This window comes from Sebastes umbrosus, chromosome 13, assembly GCF_015220745.1.
Source record: "Sebastes umbrosus isolate fSebUmb1 chromosome 13, fSebUmb1.pri, whole genome shotgun sequence".
Lineage (NCBI taxonomy): Eukaryota > Metazoa > Chordata > Actinopteri > Perciformes > Sebastidae > Sebastes > Sebastes umbrosus.
Genome location: NC_051281.1, coordinates 20,024,333 through 20,036,993, shown reverse-complemented (window position 1 = coordinate 20,036,993; position 12,661 = coordinate 20,024,333). Strand labels below are relative to the sequence as shown.

General features: G+C 39.3%; 1 protein-coding gene across 1 annotated transcript; it reads right to left on the bottom strand.

Moving 5' to 3' along the window:
- Positions 1-717: 717 nt before the first annotated feature.
- jam2b (junctional adhesion molecule 2b) lies at positions 718-11,442 on the bottom strand. Its single transcript, XM_037788866.1, has 10 exons — positions 11,220-11,442; positions 7,730-7,795; positions 6,512-6,622; positions 6,211-6,360; positions 3,684-3,865; positions 3,472-3,580; positions 3,271-3,378; positions 1,742-1,760; positions 1,614-1,656; positions 718-1,482 (listed from the first exon to the last, which is right to left on the bottom strand). Exons 1-10 carry the CDS (start codon positions 11,260-11,262, stop codon positions 1,444-1,446), a joined length of 870 nt encoding a protein of 289 aa, XP_037644794.1. The 5' UTR covers positions 11,263-11,442; the 3' UTR covers positions 718-1,443.
- Between the last annotated feature and the right edge of the window lie 1,219 nt (positions 11,443-12,661).

The following is a 12,661-nucleotide window of genomic DNA, read 5'->3' as shown; positions in this document are numbered from 1 at the left end:
TGCTTTTCAAGACATTTAATTTATGGGCGGCAGTACAAAACGAGTACAAAAGGAGGAGAACAATCGTGCTACTGTTCATAGACAAATAATGGAGAACGGCTGGCATGGTGTAGCTGTGGGCCTGTAGTCTGAGCTGCTGTGAGCAGATACAGTCAGTGCTGTGGTGTCATCTAGTGGTCAAAAGAGAAACGTCGATCACAGACAACAAATGTTGTCTGGTCAAGGGAAGCACTTATATTTTGTACATCCAAAAACTCTACTACTTGATATAAAGAAATTAAAAAAGAAAAAAAAGATTACAACTATTTTTAAACGCTGGAAGTCAAGATTTCTTGTTCATTGGTTTCACTGGCAGACTGGTCTTCCTCAGACAAAACTCAAAGACATACTACTATTCCATTAAAGGGGACTTATTATGCTTTTCCTTATTTTCTCACACATATATGTATATACACACACACAATGTCAGATGTTCATATTAAACGTGGCCAAAGTGACAAAAGGTACAAAACGCTATCACGGTCACCAAACAATACTAGCACTGTGGTTGCGGCTGGTAAATATGACACACACTATATCCAAACATTTATGGAGGGTTGTTTGAAGATGCTTTTTTAACACAGGCTGATTTTAATGACATTGGTCAAATACTCATTAAACCTCCTACTCCATCTGCCTGGATTTTTACCACCAATAAGCCAATAAACTCCAATGGGCTATTTTTCCATCTTTTTTTATTGAACAAGATATAAACTCATCAAAAGCACCGTTCAGTGTGTGCAGACACCCGTTCATTTGTCACTCAATTCTCGTTATTTGAATTTATACAGCCAAAGATTAAACAGTTATACTAACACACAAACATGCTTTTAAAAAATATATAAAAATGACAAAAAAAAAATAACGTCAAATAAAACAACATCTCTGCATCTAAATATAAATGAAAGGATATAAAGAGGATAAATATATACAGTATTTGCCATTATCAGTGTGGATGAACAACAGTTAATTGCCTATAGGTGGCGTAAGAGAGTTAAAACTTAGACTGAAGCGCTGACCTTGGCCCCGAAAGTCTGACAGAAGTTGGAAAAATAGCTTTAAAAAAATATGTTTTGAATTTCTTGAAACACAAGAAAAATATGATAATGAAGCATAATTCATGGTGTTTGAGAGAGCTGAGTTGAACCCTGAATTTACAGTAGGCTACTTTGTCGTAGATATGAAAGTAGGAGCCCACTTACAAACTAACAACACATAAATCCTAGTTTAGGAAGCAACAAGGTTTTTTTCCAAATCTTTGTTTTTGCTTAATATCTGAAAATCTGTCCATCCCAGAAAGCAGCCGTCTAAAAGCAAATGGACGGTCGAGTAACTTTCCAGTGTGTTGGAGAATAAGTGTATACTTCCTGGATGGTTTGAAGTCAAAGCGAGAGTGTTACACCCTCAGATCATGAAGGAGTGAGCTTGCTTGTAGTGCTTGATCTGTAGAGAGCAGAGAAACATACAATGAATCATTTCCTTTAATTAGTGTTATCAGCAATTTAACAGAACTTAACGGCAACCCAGCGAGCAAAACAAGCCCGGAAACGATAACAATCCCTCTGATCACTCACGTTGCGGATGGGAGGAGGAGGAGGAGGGTTGTAGGACTTGGTGCTGAAAGAGAAAGGGTGGCAGTTCAGTCTGAGCTCATTACCAGACAGTATCACACAGCTACATGCAAAACAAGTGAAACCCTCACCTTTTTGTTTTCTTCTCCTCTGTTCAAAGAAACAACAAAGAAGAAAAGTTTACATTTGTCATGGTCATTATGATACAGTATACTTGCCAAAGAAGTTAATTTGTACATTTGTCTCTTAATCTGTTGGCAATAATGGATTGTAATTAGTACATTTACTCAAGTCTGCATTGAGACTCCTGTTTCTGTCCCCCTGATAAATGTAAGTCCAATATTCACTCTCTTTTAGCCCTCCTGAGGGAAATATCTGTCTCTTTAGCCACTAAAAGCTCCACTATGTTCACCAGCTAGTGTCTAATTTTGTCTGTCTGCAGTTTGGTGCTGAGCCGTTAGTGTACAGTGGGTTTATCAGAGCTTTATCACTGTAAACAAGGCTGATAAGAGCAGTTAAACCGAACCAAAACAGTGAAGTTGTCGTCAAACCAAAACAGACGGATCAAACTGGCGGTTAATAATTATCTGTGTTTGTTTATATAAAAATATTCATCAGTGCATTTTGCGGTACTTGTACTTAAAGGAACAGTGTGTAGGATTTCGGGGATTTATTAGCAGAAATGGATTATAATATTAATAACTATGTTTTCATTAGTGTATTATCACCTGAAACACCTGAGTCCGCCATGTTGCTCCACCATGTTTCTACAGTAGCCCAGAACGGATAAACCGAGCACTGGCTCTAGAGAGAGCCTTTCACGTTTTTATGAAACCGTAGTCACCGTAGTTCGAGATCTCCGACACACTTGTGAAACTGCAGTAATGTGAGCCGCAGAGTGCAAAACCTGTGGGGCCGACAGTCGCCGTCTGACTTCCGTTGCTCCTAAAGTAGTGTTATTACGGTAAGGATGACCTCTGAGCGAGGTGAACGGCATTACCACGGTTTTGTACTCAGTGGTTCACGTTACCGCAGTCTCGGAAAGGGAAGAGTGAGCGGAGGGGTACTCAACCTGCAACCACACCACTAGATGCTGCCAAATCCTACATACTTTACCTCATAGTTTTATATTTTAGACTTTTGCATGTAAGATTACAAGTCAAACACATAATGTCTGTAATCCTCTAGGCGAATTCACTACAGATTACAAAACATTTTCTCTGGTGTAAAATTAATTAGAAGTATAACTTGTTTCACAACAAGTCTAACTCAGTCCATGACCCCAAACAGAGATGAAAGATAAAAGATGGAAATCAGTCCTGTTTACTGATCTGGTTGACATATTTGTCTACGGTCAATGAATAGGCAAACACTGAGAAACAAGCCAAAACTCTAATTTTCACTGCAGAAAAAAGGGAATATATAATGCATCAGCACGATAGAGAAGTTGAGATTTATGGATATGCTTTCACAAAAAACAGATTTATTAAATAACCTATGCCAGGTTTTTACCTCTATTAAGTTTTATACTTTATTTCTCAAATTCAAATGTATTTATAAATGCAAAGGCCTCAAATGACAGACACAAACTGGGACCTCTCTCTCACACAGACACACATTCAAACAACCAAACACAGAGTAGCATCATCACACTACTCACTCTTGCAGCAGCCTCGGTGTCGGCAGACACACACACAGATGCAGCACAAAAGGATGAGCGTCAGAAAACCTGCAGCACCTGCTATCATAATCGTCATATTCAAAGGATCTAGAAGGAGAGGAAAGAGAGGATTCTCTCAGTCTTTGTTGTGTGGAGCGAGACATGTAAACTTTAAAGAGAAGCTGTACCAAAACCACTTACATTCAATAACTTTCAGCTTTTGGGCCACACAGCTCTTGGGCGCCCCCACGTTGTTTGAGGACTCACAGCGGTACAACCCTGTGTCTGTTTTGGACACACTCTTAAACTTCTGCTCCAGACAAAGACAAGGTGAGAGTTCAATTGCAAAGGGTTGTGTGTTATATATACTTCTGGGGGCATTTAAGTGTTTGTATAATTTAGTGTGTACTCACCAGAGTGCCCTTGTTTGAGTCAACGTTGTATGGAGTATCTTCTGTGGCCATCAGAGCCTTGTTGTCTTTGTACCAGCGGTAAGTGGCAGGAGGCACACTGAGCTTGTCCTTACAGAGAAGCTCCAGGCCTGAGCCAACAAACACAGAGCTCGGCACATCGCAGAACGGGACATGAGGAGGCACTAAGGAGGCAGAGAGGAAAAAAGCTCCAGTTACAGCAAAAAGATATACAAAAATATAGGATGTGTCATTTTGTCCACATTAAAACACTTAAAATATTACTTTGGTTGATGCACTGGATGTAGAGGGGTCTAATGATTAGTTTGCTGCATCATTTTCAGCAATACTCAATACACCAAACTGGACCAAATCTACTCCCTCTTCTACCAGGACTGAGAAGCTGAAACTAGTCCCGCCATTTTATTTTTAATGTTTTAATTACATATTACTATTTCCATTAAATGGTAAAACAGTAGGTGAATATGTAGTTGCATAACAGATACAAGTAAAATACAGAAAGAATTGTCACTTTTGAATTTACCTGCCAACTTAAAGTAAGAGTGGGTGATAAATCCTCGATCTCTGTGTGTGTAATTTTATGTTGCCTAATCAGTATAAATGATGATATTGTGCTTTTTTTTTTTTTTTTAAATCAACCTCGAAACTGTAAAGTAACCAAATGATAATGCCTGTTTTGGGCTAATATAACTAACTCAATATTACAGATTAGGAACTTCATCACGTTAATGCAGAAATCAAAATTACCGCCAAGTCAAGTTGCAGTTTGCATCCATGTCTGTCCAAAATGTCATCACTTCATCATTTTATCCTGTTAGACATTTGTGTGAAATTGTCATAATTTGCATATGAATTCTTGAGTAATGGCCAAAAACGGGTTTCGTGAGAACACAGTGACCTTTGACCTCCAAAACCTAATCAGTTCCTGAGGTATCGCTTCCACGAGAATGGGACGGACGTAAGGTCACCTTGACCTTGATCTTTGACCACCAAAATCTGAATAGTTCATCCTTGAGTCCAAGTGGACATTTAAGCCAAATCTGAAGAAATTCCCTCCAGGTGTTCCTTTATCACATTCACGAGAACGGACTGGACGGACAACCAACCCGAAAACATAATGCCTCCGGCCACGGGTCTCGCCAGAGCAGAGGCATAAAAATCCAATATTACCATAAAGCAGCTGATTATTGATTTGCAACATGGCACTTCAAAAAACCCAGACTCTCTTCAGAAATACAAAATCTCTCCATAAGTTTTAAAAAAGTCAGATACCATCCACCTTCCCACTTGATGACTGGGTGCTGGAGCCCATCCCAGCACACACTAGGAGAGAGGAAGGGTTCACCCATGAGAGTTCACCTGTCTATTACAGGGTTGACATTCATAAACCATTCACGCTCACACATACAAACAATCTAGAAGAGCCAACTGACTGTCAGATTCAAGCCCAGGACCTTTTTGCTGGAAGTGGCAGTGCGAACCATTGAGCCATCATCAGATACCATTCATACCATTCATATGCATGACGCTGAAATGCAGACATCACAAAACCAATTACCCTTTCTGAAAGAGTAACAAGGTGGCATGCATTTTTGCTGTCAGTTGCATAGCAACGGTGATCTCACAAGTTAAATCACTTGAACGCAGGGCATATTCACATGTAGCAGGATCTCACTTACTGTCAAGGACATGTTAGGAGTTCCCTTTGAAAGCAGCACATATGTCTTGATTAAAGACAGTGAAATGAAAAATACATTTTCCAAGTTCTAATCTAGTGTCCCTGCATTCATTGTTCAATTATCTCTTGTTACAGGCTATGCTAAATATGTCTTAAAGGTCCCATATTATGCTCATTTTCAGGATCATACTTGTATTTTGTCTTTCTACTAGAAAATTTTTACATACTATAATGTTAAAAAAAAACCATTATTTTCCTCATACTGTCGGTCTGAATATGAATTTGAATAAAAAATTGGAAATCATGGTCATTTTCAAAGGGGTCCCTTGACCTCTGACCTCAAGATATGTGAATGAAAATGGGTTTTATGGGTACCCACGAGTCTCCCCTTTACAGACATGCCCACTTTATAATAATTACATGCAGTTTGGTCAAGTCAGCACACTGACACACTGACAGCTGTTGTTGCCTGTTGGGCTGCAGTTTGCCATTTTATGATTTAAGCATATTTTTTATGCTAAATGCAGTACCTGTGAGGGTTTCCGGACAATATTTGTCATTGTTTTGTGTTGTTAATTGATTTCCAATAATAAATATATACATACATTTGCATAAAGCAAGCATATTTGCCCACTCCCATGTTGATAAGAGTATTAAATACTTGACAAATCTCCCTTTAAGGTACATTTTGAACAGATAAAAAATGTGCAATTAATTTGCAATTAGTCATGATTAACTATGGACAATCAAGCAATTAATTGCGATTAACAAATGTAATCGATTGACAGCCTTAGTATTTACATATTCACATAAACACGTGTCCCATCATACCGAGCACATTGAGGGTTACAGTAGCTTCCCCGAGGTTGACGTGGTCTTCGCTGGCCGTCACCTCACAGCGGTATTCCCCAGAGTCTTTCTGATTAACCGAGTGTATTGTCAGAGTCGCTCCCTCCATCTTTGCCCGTCCTGCATAAGACCCTACAGTGGAAGGAGATGGAGGATGGACAAAGCTTAACTAAGTGCTTAAAAAAGGTAAGTATGAGAGCACGATGGATACAAAAGCAGCAAAATCAGCCATTTCAGTTCAGAGAAGTCAAGTGAATTCATGCAGTAAAGATCAGTCACTCACCGGTAAATTTGTGGTTAAAGTACACAAACGTCACCCCCTTTCCTTTCTTCTTCCACTCGATTCGAGGGCTCTGATCTTTCTCTGTCCTGAACTCACAGGAGAGCACAGCATCTGAGGACAGAAAACACAACAGCAAAGTGAATTTTTTGAATACATTAAACAGTGTAAGTGTTATGTATGCATGTATGACTTTTTCCATTATTTGTTGCCTTTTTATCACAACTGTGTATGAAAAGTGGTCACCATTAAGTAATATTAAGTATATTAAGTAATATCATTTTTTTTCAAGAAAATCATTTGAAATATGTTGCATTTGTTATTCTCATTAAATAAGACAGGGGTCATATAGCCTAAGTTTAGTTATGTCCATTGGTTTGTCTGTTGATGTGACCAAAATGTTTGGGAATGACAAGTAAAACAGAAAAGCAGATATCAGATGTAATATCCTTCCTCCTGTCTAATATTTGCTTCAAATTGTTACTAAATGTGCACCATAATATATATATATTTTTAACACCAAACACTGAACTCCACTACTCCTACTTGAAAATATAAAACTGTGTCATCTGATATTACTGTTCAGATGCACCTATGCATAATGTGAACGTCAACTTTCCTTTCATAGTCATCAATGAAAAATATGGTTTCAATTTGTTGAGGCTGAAACGGGTTGTTAAGTTGCTCTTTAATCAAGGTCAAATATGCTTGCTTAATGAAAATGTATGTATATACAGTATTTATTATTATCATAAAGTGGGCATGTCTGTAAAGGGGAGACTCGTGGGTACCCATAGAACCCATTTTCATTCAAATATCTTGAGGTCAGAGGTCAAGGGACCTCTTTGAAAATGGCCATGCCAGTTTTTCCTTGCCAAAATGTAGTATAATTTTGGAGCATTATTTAGCCTCCTTTGCAACAAGCTAGTAGGACATGGGCAGTACTGATGGATTCCTTAGGTTTTTAAGTTTCTCATGATGTCAGTATCATCACTCTAGCTTTAAAACTGAGCCCGCTACAACCTAAACATCACAAGTTGTGTTAATGCGTTGAAGAAATTAGTGGCGTTAAAATGAATTTGCGTTAAAGCGTTATTATCGTGTTAACTTTGACAGCCCTAGTTTAAAGAGACCAAAAACTAAAAAATCATGTTAGACGATGTTGTTCATTAAAGTTGTGGTAATTTTAAAAGATAAATAAATGATATAGCATAGTCTCACCCGTGTGCTCGTGGACCTCCACATTGGGTTTACTGCTGCTTACTGTCACTGACAGACAGACAGGACCTGCAGGAGTGAAAGGATCAATCAGTTGTTGTAAATTGTTTTTTCACTACACAGTTACAGTTTTTACTTTGAGTACAACCATCTTTCTTCCGCTCACATTATTGACTAGAACCAGAATTACATCTCACTGTATTTGACATGCTAAAAATATCTATAGTTGCAGAATGTGTTGGAGCTTTTTGGCCCGAAACACAGACATGTAAACAGAATAATAAGCCCAAGAGAATGAGTCACAGCCTACACATACCAGGCATGGATACATCATATAGAAAAAAAAGTACAACATCAATTTCCCACAACAGAATATGTGCATATCTGCTTTCTTATTGTGTGGATGCACACACACACACACACTGAGAGACATATAGCGTGTGTCCTGGTGGTACCAGGAACGGCGGTGTGTAGGAATGCAGGTGATGGATGACTCTCTGACAAGCTGCTTTATCCGACCTGATAACCTCTTTTAGTGAACTGTCCCCTCAGCACACTCACGCACAGCAGAGCCTATATTCCCCCACAAAAAAATACATAGAAGTACACAAACATGCTGTAAACACCCAACAAAGTTCAGCACAACGCAACGCACAAATCTTGTTTGGCATTATGAAGAGAACATTTGGGAGCAAGGAGTGTGCATGTGTGCGTGTGTGTGTGTGTGTGTGTGTGTGTGTGTGTGTGTGTGTGTGTGTGTGTGTGTGTGTGTGGCGCACACATGCGTGGAAAGCATGTATTTCTTGCGCAGACAAAGCAGCTCTTTGTGACAGTAACCTTACCCTTCTCAGCTGGCACAACACACACACACCATACACACACACACACACACACAGATATCTGTACGACACACTTGTGAGGCTCTACACTGATTGAACCTTTAACCCTGACCCTCAGCCTGATTTTAACAGTAGATCTGAATCTTTACCGTGAACTAATCATAACCTACAGTATGTAAACCGAGCACATTTGAACACACATGCAATATATTTTAATACAATGCAAACAATACATGTCTAGTTCATGTTAGATTTAATGTCATTGATGTTTTAAATTAAATATCATTAGATTTTTGATTATTTCAAAGCATATTAAACTGCATTGTTTTAGCATTTTAAAAGCATTAAAGTGTTTGAAATCTATTTTAATTTCAGTATTACCAAACACGCCATGCCATTACCATTGACTGGACACTAATGAAATGAATTTCTACACTAGTCTTGTCTTAACTGAGGATAAGGATCTCAATCTTTAACATCTGTGAGGAAATTTGGTCAAAACGCACGTCAAAGCTGCAATTATCAACAAAGCATGTTGTTGATGTTGATGTTGTTGTTGGCAGCCGCTGCCCCTTAGAAATCCCACAGCAACTTCAAATACATTTTTCCAGATAGCAAGTGACCGTTTTCATCTCAGTCCAATCAACAACAGAGTCAGTTGGGGGCTATCTTCAAACTGAAACTTTGGGATCTCAGACTCGTCCGTGGGGCCACGATATGTGTTTCATCACCCTGTGGATCTTGGGATCAAACGCCATCAGAGCGGGTTCGACGTAAACACGAAGCCCAACCACGACCACTCCCTGCACAATCTCAGCCTCTGATGCAGTTCCTGAACACATCACACCTCCTCCTCTTAACATGCACAAACTAAATCACAAAAACTACTGATCGACAAAACATAAACCAAATCTCAACTAATTTGTTGCACAAGGCCAAACATTGATCACTTAAAGAAAATGTCGCTTTTATCAAAACACTTTCCTTTAATTAAATAGTCAAGTGTTCAAAAATAACATCATTATCCTGCATTTCTGAGTGACTGTAGAACAAGTATTAGGGAGAAAGGGAGGTAAAAAAAAAAAGGGGAATATAAAAAGTTTTTTATCTTTTCATTTCTCCTTTGCGGAATAGTTGTAACCAAAAAAAGTCAAACAAAAACTGATTTGTTGTTCTATTCTGCTTATTTTCACATGCATACTTGCTGCTTACATGCTTTAATGTTAAAAAAAAGCTTTACTTTTCTCATACCGGCTGTGCTGCAGCACCTCTTTTCAACCTCTGTCTGAAACACTCTTGTGTTGTGATTGGTCAATTGAACCAAACTCTTCGGACTCCGCTCTAACTAGCTTTCTGTATGAGAGCGTGCCAAACTATCTGCTAGGCAGGTATCATGAAAATGTGTTACTTGGTGATATCACCACATTATGGTTGAAAAGACGGGACTTCAAGCGAGGCGTTTCAGGCAGTTCAGGAGCAGTGTTTCTGTGGGGGAGCAACACATTCTCACTCCCAACTCATCAAGTACTGCCGCTTGATCAGTGCCCCTCGGCATCGGAGACCGACGCACGGAGCACCTCTCCTTCGTTACTTTTGGACGTGTCAGTGTCGATATACGCTCGTTATATGCATAGCGTCCTTTCAAAATAAACTTCTGTTTTCACAGGAAGTTAGGTGTAAGCAAAACAACCACTTTAGGAAACGGTCCTGGTTGAGATTAACTTCACTGACTAACGACTCACGGGACTAACGATACTAACGATTCTAACGATATTAACGAGTTATGTGACTAACAATTGGCATGACAAAATAAGTCAACATTACGTTTAGTTTCATACGTTCACGAACAGCGGCCTCCTGGTTGAAAGTCCGTCCCGCCCCGCCCCCCGTAAGTTGCTCTGACTGTCCGATAATGGGTGGGTTTACATTGGATTTAGTTGAAAGCCCGGTGCGCTGCATACAGTCGCTAACGTGAGTCGGTATCCGATGCCGAGGGGCACTTACTAACTGGCGGTGCTTAACGAGTTGGGAGTGAGAACGGGTTGCAAAGGGAGAGTAACTCCCTTTGGCGTGGACTTTGTAACTTTGCAGACCTTTAACATGCACAAATATATATATATAGATATATATATATATCTATATATATATATATAACACACAAGGGAAAAAAGCACAAAATCATCATAGGTCCTCTTTAAGAGATATTGGGGTGAGGGTATTGCAGTTTTTCTTCCCAAGAGCAGGGTCCAAATAAAATGTTAACACTGTGGATGGTCTTGCTTGCTTGGCTTCTATAATTTACATTTTATTCTGTTTTTTCTATGCACTTTACCTTTTTTTTCTTAAATTCATTTTACTGTTATAGACCATGTGAAATAAAATATGAGACAACAAACTTCATGCATTTCAATCTTGGAGAATATTATAGAAGCATTTATATTAAAAAAAATACACCACAGGCTGTGAAAATATAGACTAGCAGAAGCTCTTAACACGTGCCTGTTTGCACTATAAATTGGTCTGCACATACTCCGTTGAACTGTTGAACTCTTCTAGCAATAGATCTATTAACCTATTACAGTCTCTTTTCCTGTGATAAATAACTTTAGCAACTTGTTTAATAAAGTTTCTAAAAGCAGAAAACAAAAACTCACTGTGCATTAAAGTGATGAGAAGAGGCAGCAGCAACATCTTCATGTTTAGTCAGGGTGAGTTCAGATCCGTCCTGAGGTTTGTGTGTGTCCTCTGAGTCTGGATGAGATTAGTTTTACTCCAAACTGTCCTCAGCTTCTTCAGGTTTCATCTCCAGCACGCGCGCACTCTCGCGTATCCTGGACAGGAGCGCGCACAGTCCTGAGACGTTCAGGGACACCTCTGGTCTCTGGTCTCTCAGCAGGCAGAGCAGGAAGGGGAAACATGGGCTCCTTTTATTTTGACAAGGGTTTGTTCATTACATAAGCGTTATTTTCTCAGTAAATTAGAGACAAGTTTTCATGGTAACACTCAGTGCTGGATTAAACCAAACACAGGGGACAAACAGAGCAGAATATTGTTTTTCCATGAAAACTTTTCTCAGAATTACCGAAATAATTATCATTCAGGAAAAAAGGGCAAATGTTTTTTCCTCAATGAATGCATTACACCTCTGTAGTTATTTGATCTGCTCTGTTAGTATACTTTCATTAGGACAATGTTGAAACACCTGATATATCCTATTTCAGTGGTTTTCAAAGTGGGGTCGAGGGGGTCCCCATAGCTAAAAGAGGAATCATTTACTTCCACTATTACATCCATAAGCAGCCTAACACAATGACAGAATGTATTACCATTTTGGTTGTGGGTTTCATACACTTTCTGTAATGAAATATAGAAAAGCAAAAATCTTATCAAATGGGCGTCCATGGTCTACTACTGTATATGTCTGTTTAGGGGTCCTTGATGTGAACAAGTTTGGGAATCACTGTCCTAGTTGACATTATGAGAAAGACAATATTACAAGTTAAAAAATGTCCACGATGCCACAATGACGTCCAAGACTGATTTCCATTGTGGTCCTTGGTACAAACACAGCAAAGTAAACGCAGCTTCATGCCACCATAAAACAAGTAACAAAGTTAATTTATCAGGGTCGGTATAATCAACGTCAGCTCATCCCTACTAGTCGTATTATGCCGCTTTGGCAGAAGCACAGCCTTTTGCGTAGTATCTGACGCAGAAGGATCGCGCGTGGTTAATGTCGTGAAATGGTTGCGGTTTAGGCAACAAAACTTCTTGGTTAGGGTTAGAAAAAACATCATGGTTTGCTTAAAATAAGTGTGCATGTAACATAACTTCAGCTACGGGCATGAAGTCATGTGACTGACATAGCGTCACATAACGTCGTCAGTAAAAATAATTCAACTTTTGGTTTCATGCAGGCCACGAACGAGAGAAAGTCCTGTGTTTGTTTGTCCCATCCACCACCACCCCAACAGCCCTTAGCAGACTTTCTCGCTTTTACGCCAAATTCACACCAGAGTAGCGGTGAAATGCAGCCTGTGGCGAGCTGCCATGCAGTGTTTATGGAAAGCTGCGGCGGCTGCTCCTGAGCTCAGCG

Coding starts and splice junctions, on each gene's coding strand:
- jam2b (XM_037788866.1), bottom strand. CDS start 11,262: ATGAAGATGTTGCTGCTGCCTCTTCTCATCACTTTAATGCACA. Junction 7,796..11,219: donor TCTCATCACTTTAATGCACA/GTGAGTTTTTGT, acceptor TCACTCCTGCAG/GTCCTGTCTGTCTGTCAGTG. Junction 3,379..3,471: donor AAAGCTGAAAGTTATTGAAT/GTAAGTGGTTTT, acceptor CTCTCCTTCTAG/ATCCTTTGAATATGACGATT.